Here is a 15301-nt window from a genome sequence, read left to right as displayed (position 1 = left end):
ATTTCCATATGGATTATGAAATTTTTTGTTCTAGTTCTGTGAAAAATGTCACTGGTAATTAAATAGGGATCACATTGAATCTGTAGATTACATTTGGTAGTATAGTTATTTTCACAATATTGATTCTTCCTACCCAGGAACATGGAATATTTCTCCATCTGTTTATGTCATCTTTGATTTCTTTCATTACTGTTTTATAATTTTCTCTGTACAGTTCTTTTGTCTCCTTAGGTAAGTTTATTCCTAGATATTTAATTGTTTTGTTGCAATGGTGAATGGGATTGATTCCTTAATTTCTCTAATTTTTCATTGTTACTATATAGAAATGCAAGTGATTTCTGTGTATTGGTTTTGTATCCTGCTGCTAAGTCACTTCAGTCGTGTCTGACTCTGTGCGACTGGGATTCTCCAGGCAAGAACACTGGAGTGGGTTGCCATTTCCTTCTCCAAAAACTGTTTTAACATACATCATTATGTCCCAGGAAATCCACTTTATTTTCTCAAACCAAAACCCTAAAGAAATTTAGATGTAAAGAAAAAAGTAGATTAGTTTTCTTACTTTATTTTTGTTGTTTAATTACATCTAATTCAACCACAGACTAAACTGCCATGAATGATAAAATATTTATGTAAAAAACAAACTAAAGTTTCTTGATCTCTATAATATACACATGTGTATATTATACACTGTAACTGCACATTCGGAAATTAAAAAGAAACACTGCTGGCAACTAGAGATTCTTTCTGGTGATCATGAACAGAGGTATTGGCAGAAGATTTTGGTAGATAGGCAGGCCAAACTTAACCAACCTCGTGAAAAGAAAAGAGGCACTGAGAAGTTAATCACCAAAGCTGAAAAGATTAGACTCGAAAAGACTCAACAAGCAAGTCAACACATAAGATTTTCTGAATATGACTGAAAAAAATTTTTTGTGTACCTCTTCAGATTTCACTGGATACTAGAGCTGTTCTTAGGAATATCTTTTTTTTATGGTGATAATGCATAATGTTTTTCTAAAACCTACATTTAATTAAATACTTGTTCTTTGACTTGTAAATACTTTTCCTGGACACAGTTACATTGTTTACCACAGTTTTTCTGTAAACGTTGCATTTGTTGAAATTATATGACACAAATAAACCTGGTGATTTAGAAAATAAATGTGTTTGAAATTATCATTAAGTTTGATGTTTTTATATTACGAAAACAACATATATGCAAAAATAATACTATCTAAATAAATAGCTTGGGGGGGAAAAAATATACACATGTGTATATTATAGAGATCAAGAAACTTTAGTTTGTTTTTTACATAAATATTTTATCATTCATGGCAGTTTAGTCTGTGGTTGAATTAGATGTAATTAAACAACAAAAATAAAGTAAGAAAACTAATCTACTTTTTTCTTTACATCTAAATTTCTTTAGGGTTTTGGTTTGAGAAAATAAAGTGGATTTCCTGGGACATAATGATGTATGTTAAAACAGTTTTTGGAGAAGGAAATGGCAACCCACTCCAGTGTTCTTGCCTGGAGAATCCCAGTCGCACAGAGTCAGACACGACTGAAGTGACTTAGCAGCAGGATACAAAACCAATACACAGAAATCACTTGCATTTCTATATAGTAACAATGAAAAATTAGAGAAATTAAGGAATCAATCCCATTCACCATTGCAACAAAACAATTAAATATCTAGGAATAAACTTACCTAAGGAGACAAAAGAACTATAAGAGCATATTTAGAGACTGTAACCAGTAGTGAGTAGAAATTGAAGTAAGAGTTATGAACATAATTTGGACTAAGACAAAAATAAGGAAACAGGGATAGTCCTACTAAAAGTTATGTTTCCGAGCAATTTAAATCAGGACATATTCTTAGAAACTATCCAGCCCAAAGTTTCTCATTTTAATGGTTGAGAAACTGAATATCAGAAAAATTACTCTTAAATTTATGTGTCTAATTTAAATTTAGAGTCAATGAGTAGCAATAATCAGAAATTGATTCCAGATTATAGAATTTCACTCTATTTTTTTCTCCCCTCTCAAATGGTGAATTCCAAAAGGTAGAGTTCCCATCTAGAATTCTGAAATAAATTCAAGAAAAGAGAGTCACGGCATGGACAAATGTTTGCTTTTATTCTCCCCAGTTTATCACATTTTATAGCTTGTGTTGGTCACTATAATTTTATCAGACTTCAAAGAAAAATGAGTAGATTTTTATGTTCTTTATACTTCCAAGCTCCCAGCATCTAGCAAATGATTTGTACCTGATATGTAAAGAATTTCAAAAGGGTTAAAAATATTTTCTAGAAAAGGTAAGCATAAAACTACTATAAGTGGTTTAGACTAAGATATATCGCCAATTTACGACAAACTTTCCTGTCTGAGCAACAATTTCAAATATATACTACAGAAGATCAGTTATTTGAAAAATAAATCTCTCATTTTATCTTTCTAAATATCATTTGCATACCAAAAATAACAGAATGCTTTCTGTGGGAGAGACCCTATACAAAGTAGTTTCCAAATATTTGCAGTATTGTTTGCTAACGAAACAATTTATCTCCAACTTTCAGAGGGGTTAACCTCAAGCTTAAATGTGGTTTGCACTGACTCTTTGACTTGTGGTCATAAATCACACTTATCTATGCAGTATAAATATTTGAAAATATAAGATTGCACTTTCTAATTAAAATAGAATTTTGAGAACTTTATAATATGGTAGGTATTTTCACAAAATTAACTTTAAGGAAAAACGAAAACAGTAATGATCTTGGGAATGTAGATTAGGCATTTGGCATTTGAAAACCATCCACTTCAGCCATCTGCTTTAACCATGTGATTTAAGGACCATTGTCCATCCTGACACTATTTCATGTATGTTAGTCGCTCAGTCTTGTCTGACTCTTTATGACCTCATGAACTGTAGCCTACCAGGCTCCTCTGTCCATGGAAGCCTCCATACAAGAATACTAGAGAGGGTTGTCATTTCCTCCTCCAGGGGATTTTCCCAGTCCAGGGATCAAAACTGTGTCTCCTTCACTGGCAGGTGGATTCTTTATATCTGAGCCACCAGGAAATTTCATAAATATTTACAATTTGCAAAAGAAATCCAAAGATTTTATGAAATAGAATTTTATCTGAGTGACTGCAAATCAATATTGATGAAGAAAAATGTGGAAGATTTTTCAGTTAGTAAGCACCAGGTTGTTAGAAATTTTGTAGAAAGTGAATTCTGTAAATGTGTGAACTTCTTAAGAATTGAAAATATTAGCATGGTTTCTGTTCATCTGTTTACCAGATATTTACTGTTTTCCTGCTGTGTACAAGGTGGTGTAATGTGTTAGTTAAGGGACAGGCTCTAAGAAAAACTGTCTGGTTTTGTATCCCATGTATATGGCCTGTGTGATCTTGGGCAAATTATTTAATTTTGAGTTTTAAATTTCTCATCAGTAGAACAAGGCTGCAATAATATTTGCCTGATAGAGTTGAGAGGAGGATTATGCTTAACCATGTATCTGGTACATTCTGAGCATTCACTAAATGCTATTACCTTAAAGCCATCGTGGAGTGAGAAATCCAAAGATAAAATTGGCATGCACCCAGTTGAAGTGGCTCAGTCATGTCTGACACTTTGCGGCCCCATGGACTGTAGCCTACCAGACTTCTGCATCTGTGGGATTTTCCAGGCAAGAGTACCAGAGTGGGTTGCCATTTCCTTCTCCACAAGATCTTCCTGATCCAGGGATCAAATCCAGGTCTCCCGCATTGCAGAGAGACACTTTATCCTCTGAGCCACCAGGGAAGCCAAGGAGATTAGGTTAATTAGCGAATTAAGATAATAACTGCATGTAAATGATAATATAAAAACATATTGGGAAAGAAAATATCAAACATAGAAAAAATAAAATAAATCTGGTTCTAACATTTTTTGATATAAATTGCAGATATTAAAAGATATGATAAATTACAAATATTAGCAAATTATGATATAGGTCCTTAAAGTTGCCAGAAGCTCAGCCAACTTTTGATCTAAAAGATGTTTAATCAATGGACTCTGATAGACCTCTAAATTTTAGTGTCATCTAGTCTGGTGTCATCTATTCATTTTGGTATTTAGTTCCATTGCATCTTGGTTTTATTATTTTTTTAATTTATCCATTATTTATTTACATTATTTCATAATAATAACTATGGCAGAGCCTTCCTAAGACTATATATTGGTGTCAAACAGATTTTGCTCCATCATAATACAGGACATTTAAATAAAGTCTGCCATGAATAAGGTTGAATAATTTACAGAGAGAAGTCAATGAGTCACAAGTAAAATATATAACTGCTGGAAGATGATTATCTAGAATGAGTCACCAGTATACTGAATGTCAAATTTGGGTGATTAAAAGTAACATAAAGCCATTTTATGCAAAAACATGGCAGGTTAATCATATTTGTATACCTCTTCTCCCTCCTGACAAACAACTAAAATGAAGAAAAAAGTCTATGAAGAACTCTCAAAGACAAGGAGAAAAAAGAGAGGAGACATAAACAGAAGACAGAGAAAGCAGGTGAATGATTAGCAAATGATTTAATGGGGAAAGAAATCACAATAAATTATGTGTAAAGAGGGTACAAGCAAAGAGAGTTGATTCACCAAGGAGAAACCCAAATGCAGGACATGAAGGACCCAGGATGGCACAGGTTAAGAGTGAGCCTGAGTTGGGAAATGGGAATATTCTGAAGGTCTGTATATGATAGTCACCACTCATGCTACTCTTGACCCCACTCCCATACAGAAATTGGTAGCATCCAGGCTCCCATCTTTCAGCCAGAAGGCTGAATATTTGTTCCTTGGAGAAATGAAGAGCAATATAATGTCTTGACAACCACAGACACCAGGCACAGTACAAAATGGGGTGAATCTTATATCTTAAGTTTAAACGGATAATTTAAAACTTCCAGACATGTGAGAAAAAAATTGCAACATGATAGACTGACATTAACTAACAAGGGAAAAAAATTGGTAGAAAGCCCAGATAATATATAGACTAGATGAAAATATCAAAAAAGCTAGACAAAATCATCAAAAAGACTAAATAATAACAATCAAAAATATGTTGTGTCTGATTGAAAACAAGAGAAAAGATATGCTATGAAAAAGAAACAACCAGAGGAAATCAACGTGAAAAAATTCAAAAGTAGTTCTTCAAGACAATGAGAGGCTATCTCCCAGAAATCAGATTTTTAACAAATGACCAAGATGGGAAATATTTTTTAAAACAAAAATGAGAAGTAGAGGAACAACATATGTCTCACAGAGTCAACTAGGCAGGGTTTCAGATAAAAAAGAACAAAGGAAATAGAGAAGTAAAGCTATCAAAAAGAAAGTAGAAGGATTCACCAGAAAGGAAGGGCATAACCAAAAGGGCATATCTGTTGTCTAACCCAAGCTGTTGAGAAATATCCTCATGAAGGAACACTTAATTTAAGAACACTAAGAATAAACATGTTACAAGATCACAAAATAAAAAAAGGTTACTTTAATAGGAAAATAATCAGAATGAACCTATTCTAAACAGCAACACTGGAATCCAAAATATAATGAAGAAAGGACTTTAAAATTTTGACTGAATATAATCTCCAAGCTAGGTTGTATACTAAATCAAACTAATAATCACAGACAGGGACTTTTTTTTCTTTTTTAAAGTTTAAACATTCAGGAGTTCAAGAAATTTATCATGCTGCTGCTGTTGCAGAGTTGTTTCAGTCGTGTCCAACTCTTTGGGACCCCAAGGACTGTAGCCTACCAGGTTCCTCTGTCCATGGGGATTCTCCAGGCAAGATTATTGGAGTGGGTTGTCAAGCCCTCCTCCAGGGGATCTTCCTAAGCCAGGGATGGAACCCATGTCTCTTACATCTCCAGCACTGGTAGGCAGGTTCTTTTACCACTAGCGCCACCTAGGAAGCTCAAATTTATCATATATGCATGCTTTCTTTCAAAGCTATTCTTAGATGTCTTCCAGCAAGATACAGTAATAAACTACAACTTAAAAAGATATAATACTGCTTATACAAAGAATCCAAAAGAGAAGAGCAACAAAGAAATCTCAGGTTGAAACTATGCAGCTGGTTTAGTGAGGAATTGTTCCAGATTAAAGTAGATGACAGAAGACTTCAAGAGGGAAAAAAAAAAAAAAATGCAAGTCTTAACAAAATAAACCCTTTGGAAAAGTCTGTTATACATTCCCAGTAACAATATGCATAGTCTATTGAAAACTTCCTCCATGGAAAACACACATCAACTAAAAGAATCTATTATACTTTAAGTCTTCAAAAATTCTGAAGCGAGAAGAAACCACAGATAAATGTATGAAGTCCTGTGGCATCTGACAGCCAGGGCCAGTAGATGATAGATCCATGGTACATAATGAGGGATCCCAACCATCAAGGATTGCCTTGTGGGTGTGGGTGAAAGGGCTTAGCCCTATTCTTCTGCTCTCAGAAATACCAATTAATATTTTTCTGTGTTTTTTACCATGGTGAAAAAAGCACAGATTCTTGGAACTGGGATATACTGCACCTATGTTGTGTTCTAAGGCAATGTTCATACCTGAAAATGAAGAAACTTACCTTCCATTCATCTCTGGCCTATGAGTGACCACAGAGCTGTTGAAATTTGCTAGGAACCCGACTCACAGGACTAATTTATAATTTCTTTGGTCTTCTAAAGCTACAGGCTTATTTTAAAAAATTAAATATAATACATGCGTAAAATGAAGCAGCAGAGTTGCTCTGCTATTCTGATTGCTGGAAGTCTAATTGCTGAATTTTGCACAAAGATATATATATATAAGGATATTTATCACCACCAGTAAGAGAAAAAATTAAAATAGTTTAAATGCTTCAAAATATGTACAAATTATCAATTATGAAATACAAAATAATGGAAAATATTTGATATATTAAATTTAAAAATCAAGTTATTAAGCAATATATATAGCATGTAGAAACTTTATGAAAGCTATATATATATGTTCATATGCATATATATGTATATATATATATATTTGGACTAACATTAGATAGAGTCCACAAATGGTGAAATTATAAATAATTTTTAATTTTTGTCAGTTTATATGTATTTTTAGGTTTGTCAATAGGAAGCATTTAATACTTTAAACATAAGACTTTTAAAAAGTATTTTATGTTATATAAAAGATAAGGGAGATAGGAAGAAATTATACCATGAATTCCATGTTAATCCTACTTATTACAAAAATTAATATTTGAAATTTTTAGTTTCTAAAAAGACGAGGAAAACTAAATATATTATACTATCTTCATTCTGTGTGTGCATGCCTATATATTAATCTGTCACTCTCTCTCTATATCACAAATACTTTGAGAGTTTTGACCAGAGTTTGTAATGGAGCCTCCAATAAAAGATGCAAAGCCAACATAATGGCAAAGTTTGTACTAGTACATTGAAAAAGAACTGCATTTATAATACTGGTGACTATTACATATACTGGTCACTGGGGGGAAAACACAGACATAATGTCTTGTAAGGGAAATGCTTGGAGTACTCCAAGTTTGGCCTTGGAATACAAAATGAAGCGGGCAAAAACTAACAGAGTTTTGCCAAGAAAATGCACTGGTAATAGCAAACACCCTCTTCGAACAACACAAGAGATGACTCTACACATGGACATCACCAAATGGTCAACGCCAAAATCAGATTAATTGTATTCTTTGCAACAGAAGATGGAGAAGCTCTATACAGTCAGCAAAAACAAGACCTGGTGCTGACTGTGGCTCAGATCATGAACTCCTTATTACAAATTTCAGACAAATTTAAGAAAGTAGGGAAAACCTCTAGGCCATTTAGTTATGACATAAATCAAATCCTTTATGATTATACAGTGGAAGTGACAAGTAGATTCAAGGGATTAGATCTGATAGACAGAGTTCCTGAAGAACTATGGATGCAGGTTCATAACATTGTACAGGAGGTGGTGATCAAAATCATCCCCAAGAAAAAGAAACTAGAAAAGGTAAAATCGTTTTCTGAGGAGGCCTTAACAAATAGCTGAGAAAAGAAGAGAAGTGAAAGGCAAAGGAGAAAAGGAAAGATATATCCAACTGAATGAAGAATTCAAAGAATAGCAAGGAGAGATAAGAAAGTCTTCCTCAGTGAACAATGTAAAGAAGTAGAGGGAAACAATAGAATGGGAAAGATTAGAGATCTCTTCAAAAAAATTAGAGGTTCCAAGAGAACATTTCATGCAAAGATGGGCACAATAAAGGACAGACACAGTATGGACCTAACAGAAGCAGAAGATATTAACAAAAGGTGGCAAGAATACACAGAAGACACTCACTTAGAGCCAGACATCTTGGAGAGCAAGGTAAAGTGGGCCTTAGGAAGCATCACTACAAACAAAGCTAGGGAATGTGATGGAATTTCAGCTGAGTTATTTTAAATTCTAAAAGATGATGCTGTTAAAATACTGCACTCAATATGCCAGCAAATTTGGAAAACTCAGCAGTGACCACAGAACTGGAAAAGATCAGTTTTCATTCCAATCCCAAAGAAGGACAATACCAAAGAATGTTCAAACTACCACACAATTGCATTGATTTTACATGCTAGCAAAGTAATGCTCAAAATTCTCCAAGTCAGGCTTCAAGAGTACGTGACCCAAGAATTCCAGATGTTCAAGCTGGATTTAGAAAAGGCAGCAGAACCAGAGATCAAATTGGGTCATAGAAAAAGCAAGAGAGTTCCAGAAAAACATCTACTTCTGCTTCACTGACTACCCTAAAGCCTTTGATTGTGTGAATCACAACAATCTGTGGAAAATTCTTAAAGAGACGAGAATACCACACCAGGTAACCTGCCTCTTGAGAAACCTGTATGCAGGTCAAGAACAGACTGGTTCAAAACTGGGAAAGTGATATGACAAAAACTGTATATTGTCACCCTGCTTATTTAACCTATATGCAGAGTATATCATGCAAAATGCTGGATGAAGTTCAAGCTGGAATGAAGATTTCTGCAATAAATATCAATAATCTCAGATATGCAGATGACACCACCCTTATGACAGAAAGCAAAGAGGAACTAAAGAGCCTCTTGATTAAGGTGAAAGAGGAGAGTGAAAAAGCTGGCTTAAAATTCAGCATTCAAAAAACCAAGATCATGGCATCCATTCCCATCACTTCATGGCAAATAGATGGGGAAACAATGGAAACAGTGACAGACTTTATTTTCTTGGGCTCCAAAATCACTGCATATGGTGACTGCAACAATGAAATTAAAAGACACTTGCTTCTTGGAAGAAAAGCTATGACCAACCTAGACAGCATATTAAAAAGTAGAGACATTACTTTGCCAACAAAGGGCCATGTGGTCAAAGGCATGGTTTTTCCAGTAGTCATGTATGGATATGAGAGTTGGACCATAAATAAGGCCAAGAGCCGAAGAAATTATGCTTCTGAACTATGGTGTTGGAGAAGACTCTAGAGAGTCCGTTGGACCGTAAGGAGATCAGACCAGTCAATCCTAAAGGAAATCAACTCTGACTATTCATTGAAAGGAGTGATGCTGAGGCTGAAGTTCCAATCAATACTTTGGCCACATGATGTGAAGAGCAGAGCTGACTCTTTGGAAAAGATCCTGATGCTGGGAAAGATTGAAGGCAGGAGGAGAAGGGGATGACAGAGGTTGAGATGATTGGATGCATCACCAACTCAATGGACATGAGCTTGAAAAAACCTCAGGAGGCTGTGATGGACAGGAAAGCCTGGTGTGCTACAATCCACGGGATCATAAGTAGTCAGACACAACTGAAGAGCTGAACAAGTGATACACAATAGACCCAATTTAAGTGCCCTGTGAGATCTCAGCTTTAATGGATATACCATTAAATTGAAATTTTGTACATATTAAAAAAGTGTGCTGTGGAGGACAAAATTGAATGGTTAAGTTGCCTTGCTCTCTGGTGAATTGCTGTAATGTTGGAATTGACCTTGATGATCTTGGGTAGTAAATGGTCTAGATGACCCATAGATGAATATTTCAAGTAGTATGTGTCCCTAAGGGTGGACTACATTTTGATTGCATTATACCTGTTTTATTAGAGTTCTGACTACTTTAGTCTTGTTTTTAAGGTAAGCTGAATCCAAATAATACAAATGAAATTTTATAGAAAGACAGCATTTTTTCTTAATAAAGGGGAAATATCTTAATTACATTTTCTGATTATAAAATTAATGCCTTTACCACCAAAACTCAGAAAACAGAGGAAAGTAGAAAATAGGAAGAAAGCCACCAATAATCTAATGGCCCTACTGTAGTCATTTAAGTGCATACAACATCTAGTTATTAACATTTTAAAAGTGTATACAAATATAAACATTCATATAAATATGTATATACACAATATGTGTAAGTTGTATGTGGTAACATATACACATACCTTTGATATGTTATGAGTTATTTTTACTTTAAAAATATATTATGAAGTTATTTTTTTATGTAAACAAAAGTATAACTATAGCACCTTAATGGTTTCAATGAAAGAAAGTCACATATTCTATTTATCAGTCATGTAGATGAAAACATAATGTTTAATTATGGAAGTCAAGGGGAATAGATGGTCTTCCTGCCCTATCATAATATTTTTTAAAGGCATTATTTAGAAGTAATATAGTAGTATTTTATTCAGCAATATACTGATATGTATACCTCTACACTGATATTAAGTATGATGAACATATATAATTTACATCTGTGTATGAATATGTGTGTATATTCATGTGTGCTTTTGCAAATCATGCTTAGGTTTAAATTTATGTGATCATTCTTTGAATGCTTGGAATTATTATGAGCAAACCAGTACACAGGCTTCCCTCAGAATATTCTCTGCCAACAGCACTGGTATGTTGGCACAACTGTCAAACATTTGCAATCACCATCCATTATGTAGGTATCATCTCTCCCTTTGAATGGCATTTGCCATCTTACCTGATTAGCATTTCATACTCCATATGTCTTAATGTCTTCTTTTCTTTCTAAGACACTTTAAGGACAATGATAAAAAGTGGAATACAGATGAAAAGTATCCTGTCTCTCAAAGCCACAAATTCAACTTCAAGGGCTTCATTTTAGCACATTTCAGAGCTGCCTGATTGACTACTCCATATACTAAAGAATGAGCGGCAATTGAGGCCAATCACGCTGAACTAAAAGGAGTTGTGGAAGGAAAAACTTTTGATGTAGAGTTCAACTGTAAGAGATAAACAATATTATTCTACATTAAGAGCCAGCATTTTCTCATCTCATAGCTCAAAAGAAAATTTTACACTGGAAATTCTTTTGAAAAATCCTTATTATACAGCCTGCATTAAACAAGTTATGTAAGCCTGATACTTGATGTATTTTTACAACTATTGCATAACTTAATTCAAAGGTCCAAATGTGACCTTGCATGGGAGCTCCATTCTAGACAATGGATAACTTTGCTGAGGTTTGAAAACATCATTTCTGAGTTTTATAATTGTAAATTAATTTATACATGCTTCTGGTCATAGTTTTTAGTCAAGGTGATCCCTAACCATTTTCCATATTATGGGACTCACTAAAAAATGATTATTTTTAGATATTGGCCCTAAATGTTGGTAATTGCCCACAGTTGAAAACTGAATTTTAGGTACAGAGGCCTTCCCTGGTCACTCAGGTAAGCCATGTACAGCATGGCAGGTGGCATGGCTCAACAGACAGAAAATTTTGTTCTACAACAATCTTCATATTGCAGTGAGCTTATAGTGCCTTTCCCACAGCTAAGCAGTATGATAGCAATGTGGGAAATAATATTGTTATTCAACAAAGCAAATTTTATTTAAAAGAAATCATAAAACAACTAGAAGTAGGCATTTGGAAAAAAATGTTTAAATATCAGACGGTTTTACAAATAAACCCTAAAGTCAGAATATTACAAGGGCAAAAGTTAAAAATCACAACTACATAAAAAGTTATAATGTCATATACTTCAAATCTGGAGAAGGAAATGGGAAGCCACTCCTGTATTCTTGCCTGGAGAATCCCATGGACGGAGGAGCCTGGTAGGCTATGGTCCACGGGGTCGCAAAGAGTCGGACACAACTGAGCAACTTCACTTTCATACTTCAAATGGAGACAAAAATAACACATACAAGAGATAAAAACAAGCTTTATATATAAGCATATAAGACAAACATACTAATAGAAAACTTGGAAAACAACATTTACTGAAGATGAAATAGAAATAAGATATGATGAAAATGAGAGGTATAAATAATAATCAAAGGGACACATAGAACAGTGAAATACTTCCTATCATTAATTGATTAAATAGGATACTACTCAATTTGATCCATTGTTTTGGAAAACATACTTATATTTTATTGATTAAATTATTACTGTATCTTTTTAGGAGGACAATATTTATATAAAATCTTAAATAGCTGCATACACTTTGACTAGACATTCCAGTTATAAGAATTTTACTCTGGGCAGAATGAATGATGTACTCATTTACATATAAGAATATTTATAAAAATGAAAATTCAAAACAAAATATACAAAAATAAGACATTGGTTAAATAAAACATTGTCTATAGGTTGTAATATGTTTCTATACAATCATTTAAAATGATCATATAGAATTATTCTTTTAAATATTTTAAAAATAAATATTTTGAATTAAAAATTATTTTGTAAATAATAATAGACAGATATAAATACAAAGAGACACATATCTTAATAACCAATATCTTTATATAGCAGTTTGGATGGTGGAATTGTTTCTTCATTATGTTTGAGTTCTTAATTCATATTTGAATCATGTATTTTTTGTGTAAAATAAATAAACTGACAAATTTAAAAGCTTTTTTATTTTCTTTTTAAGAAATATCTGATGGCAGATTAACAGACAATATTTTTATAGGCTCCTGAACATTATCTATGGATATATATTTTTAATTGTCTCAGAACTTATGGTTTGGCCATGACTTAATGAAGCAGATCCAGAATCAGATCAGAGTCTGTAATTAACTGTGATTATTTCTGATATGTCCTTATAAGCAAGAGGCAATTTCTGAATTTACAATATCTCAAAGTCTTAATTGAGATTCATAAATATCCAATTCAATGTTTCTTGAGCGTGTATTACATATGAGATATTGTGTTATCTATCATGGGGCTAAATGAAGAAAAAACGTTTCTAGCCTCAAGACATTTATAGACTGGCAGAAGAAATACTACATGCATCATAAGACAAACTATGATAAATGCCATGTAAAAGCTTCTAATAAAATGAGTTTAGAGAAAGGAGAGATAATTTTCTGAAATGACCTTCAGGAATCATAAAATTTAATTATTTTCAGTAATTTATACTTACTAAGGCAGGAGATAGTACTTAGTCATTTTAGGAACTCTGCAACAAAATGGGCATAATATTAAAGGATTTTCTGTTTACCTTCCATTATTCAGAAAATTAAATTACCAGAACACTTCATTCTCCAAAATTCCAGCTAATTAAGGCTTTATTTCTAAGGGCATAGGAACATATTTTCTCCATCATTAGGCTTAATTTTATTATTCTTAATTTCATCTCATTATCTAGAGCAAGATGAGTTAATGTTATCTTTTATGATTACTTCTATACATTTAAACTAATTAAAATGTTTTCCAATACTTTGATTCCATCTTATTTTTTCTATATTAAAATTAAACTGCCATTGCCAGAAAATAAAACTGTCAATAATTTACTCCAATATTCCTTTGTCTAAACCCAAATCAGAGGGGAAATTTTTGTTCACCCATCAAATGTTTGCAAGTTCATGTAATAAAATTAAAATAATATAACTTAAAACTATGGAATGACTGAAACATTATCTTTTAATTTAAAAATCTCATTTTGTGTGTGTGTGTGTGTGTATGAGAAGGAGAAAAAGAGAGAAAGGGAGGATGGAAGAGGATTAGAGAAAGCTATTTCTGAGTGACTTTTGTGAATAGGTAATTTTTCTCCTTTAAAATAGAAAAAATAAATTTCTCACGTGATAAAGAATATAACAGCTAAAATACTAATAGAAAAATCAAAATTAAAAAAAAATTATCATTTTGATAAAGAACACATCAGGGACTTCCCTGGTGGCTCAGTGGTAAAAAAAAAATCTACCTGCCAGTGGAAGAGATGAAGTTTCGATCCCTGATCTAGGAGGAACCCATAAGCCACAGAACAACTAAGTTCATGCATCATGACTCCTGAGCCTCTGCCCTAGTAGAGCCCAGGAACCACAACTACTGAGCCCTCATGCCATAACTACTGAAGCCCTCACACCCTACAGTCTGTGCTCAACAACAAGAAAATCCACCTCAGTGAGAAAGTCACATACTGCAACTAGAGAGTACCCCGGCTTTTCACAACTAGAGAAAAGCCCACGTAGCAATGAAGACCCAACACAGCCAATAGATAAATAAATAAAATTATGTTTAAAAGATCAACTCTTCATTTCAATTACTGGTAGTAATTTTGGTGCACAAAGCTCACGTTTCCTGCAAATGTGAATCTCTTACCGCTGCACCCTCATGCAAAGATATTTTCTCAGTGTATGAGGGTGCTAATAGTAGGATATTTTCAACAAATGTGAAATTTTAGAAGTGGAAGGAACTTTCAGAAATCACATTCTTACTCAATGCAGAAATGTCTCCTGTGACCATTTCACTGGGTGATAGCAAATATTCAGATAAATTCTGGGTCAGGATCTGAAATGTAACTTAACAGATTCAGAGTATTTAAAGAAATTTACAGAAAAAACATTCTGTTATTCAGCAAGATAAATTGCAGGTGTCAAGTGAATTATTCATTTTTAGGTATCCTTATGTTAGAGATAATATTTGTTCTACTGTTTCCAATTTAAAGATCTTTCTACTTCATGAAGGTGATATAAACAAGGCTGTGGAATGTCTTTGATTTTTCTCTAGTCATCTTCCTAGATCATTATAGGCATAGACAGATTTTTTTTTTCTCTTTAATAAACCACAAGGCAGATTTTTTTTTCTGTGTTTTTTTCAACTGTTTTCTTAGAAGGTAGATGTTGTTGTCATATATAATCACAAGTTTATCAGAGAGAAACTGTGTCCAGACCTAATAGGTGGCAGGTTTTTTTGTTGTTGTTGTTCTTTTGATACTCAAATCCTGGTTGAAGATGAACACACTTTATCACACATAATGGCAACACTGAATTTATACGTATA

General features: G+C 33.4%; 1 protein-coding gene across 10 annotated transcripts in view; it reads right to left on the bottom strand.

Moving 5' to 3' along the window:
* The window catches only part of NAALADL2 (N-acetylated alpha-linked acidic dipeptidase like 2), a 1274580-nt gene that overhangs the window by 375119 nt on the left and 884160 nt on the right, over nucleotides 1-15301 (bottom strand). The window contains exons 11-12 of one of the 10 annotated variants that reach the window (XM_086394870.1): nucleotides 13443-13478; nucleotides 12081-12187 (exon numbers count right to left, since the gene is read on the bottom strand). The exons of 8 other annotated variants lie outside the window; for them this stretch is intronic. In XM_086394870.1, the coding sequence (XP_086250996.1) occupies nucleotides 13470-13478 (9 nt within the window). In that variant the 3' untranslated portion in view covers nucleotides 12081-12187; nucleotides 13443-13469. Of the gene's footprint in view, nucleotides 1-4340; nucleotides 12188-13442; nucleotides 13479-15301 lie in introns of those variants that run through there. One more of the 10 variants, XM_086394854.1, reaches the window with a different exon arrangement.

This window comes from Bos grunniens, chromosome 1 (assembly GCF_055505025.1).
Source record: "Bos grunniens cultivar Pamir isolate PY7600 chromosome 1, Bosgru_T2T1.0, whole genome shotgun sequence".
Lineage (NCBI taxonomy): Eukaryota > Metazoa > Chordata > Mammalia > Artiodactyla > Bovidae > Bos > Bos grunniens.
The sequence above is the reverse complement of the archived record's forward strand: the minus strand, read 5'-3'. Positions and strand labels throughout refer to the sequence as shown.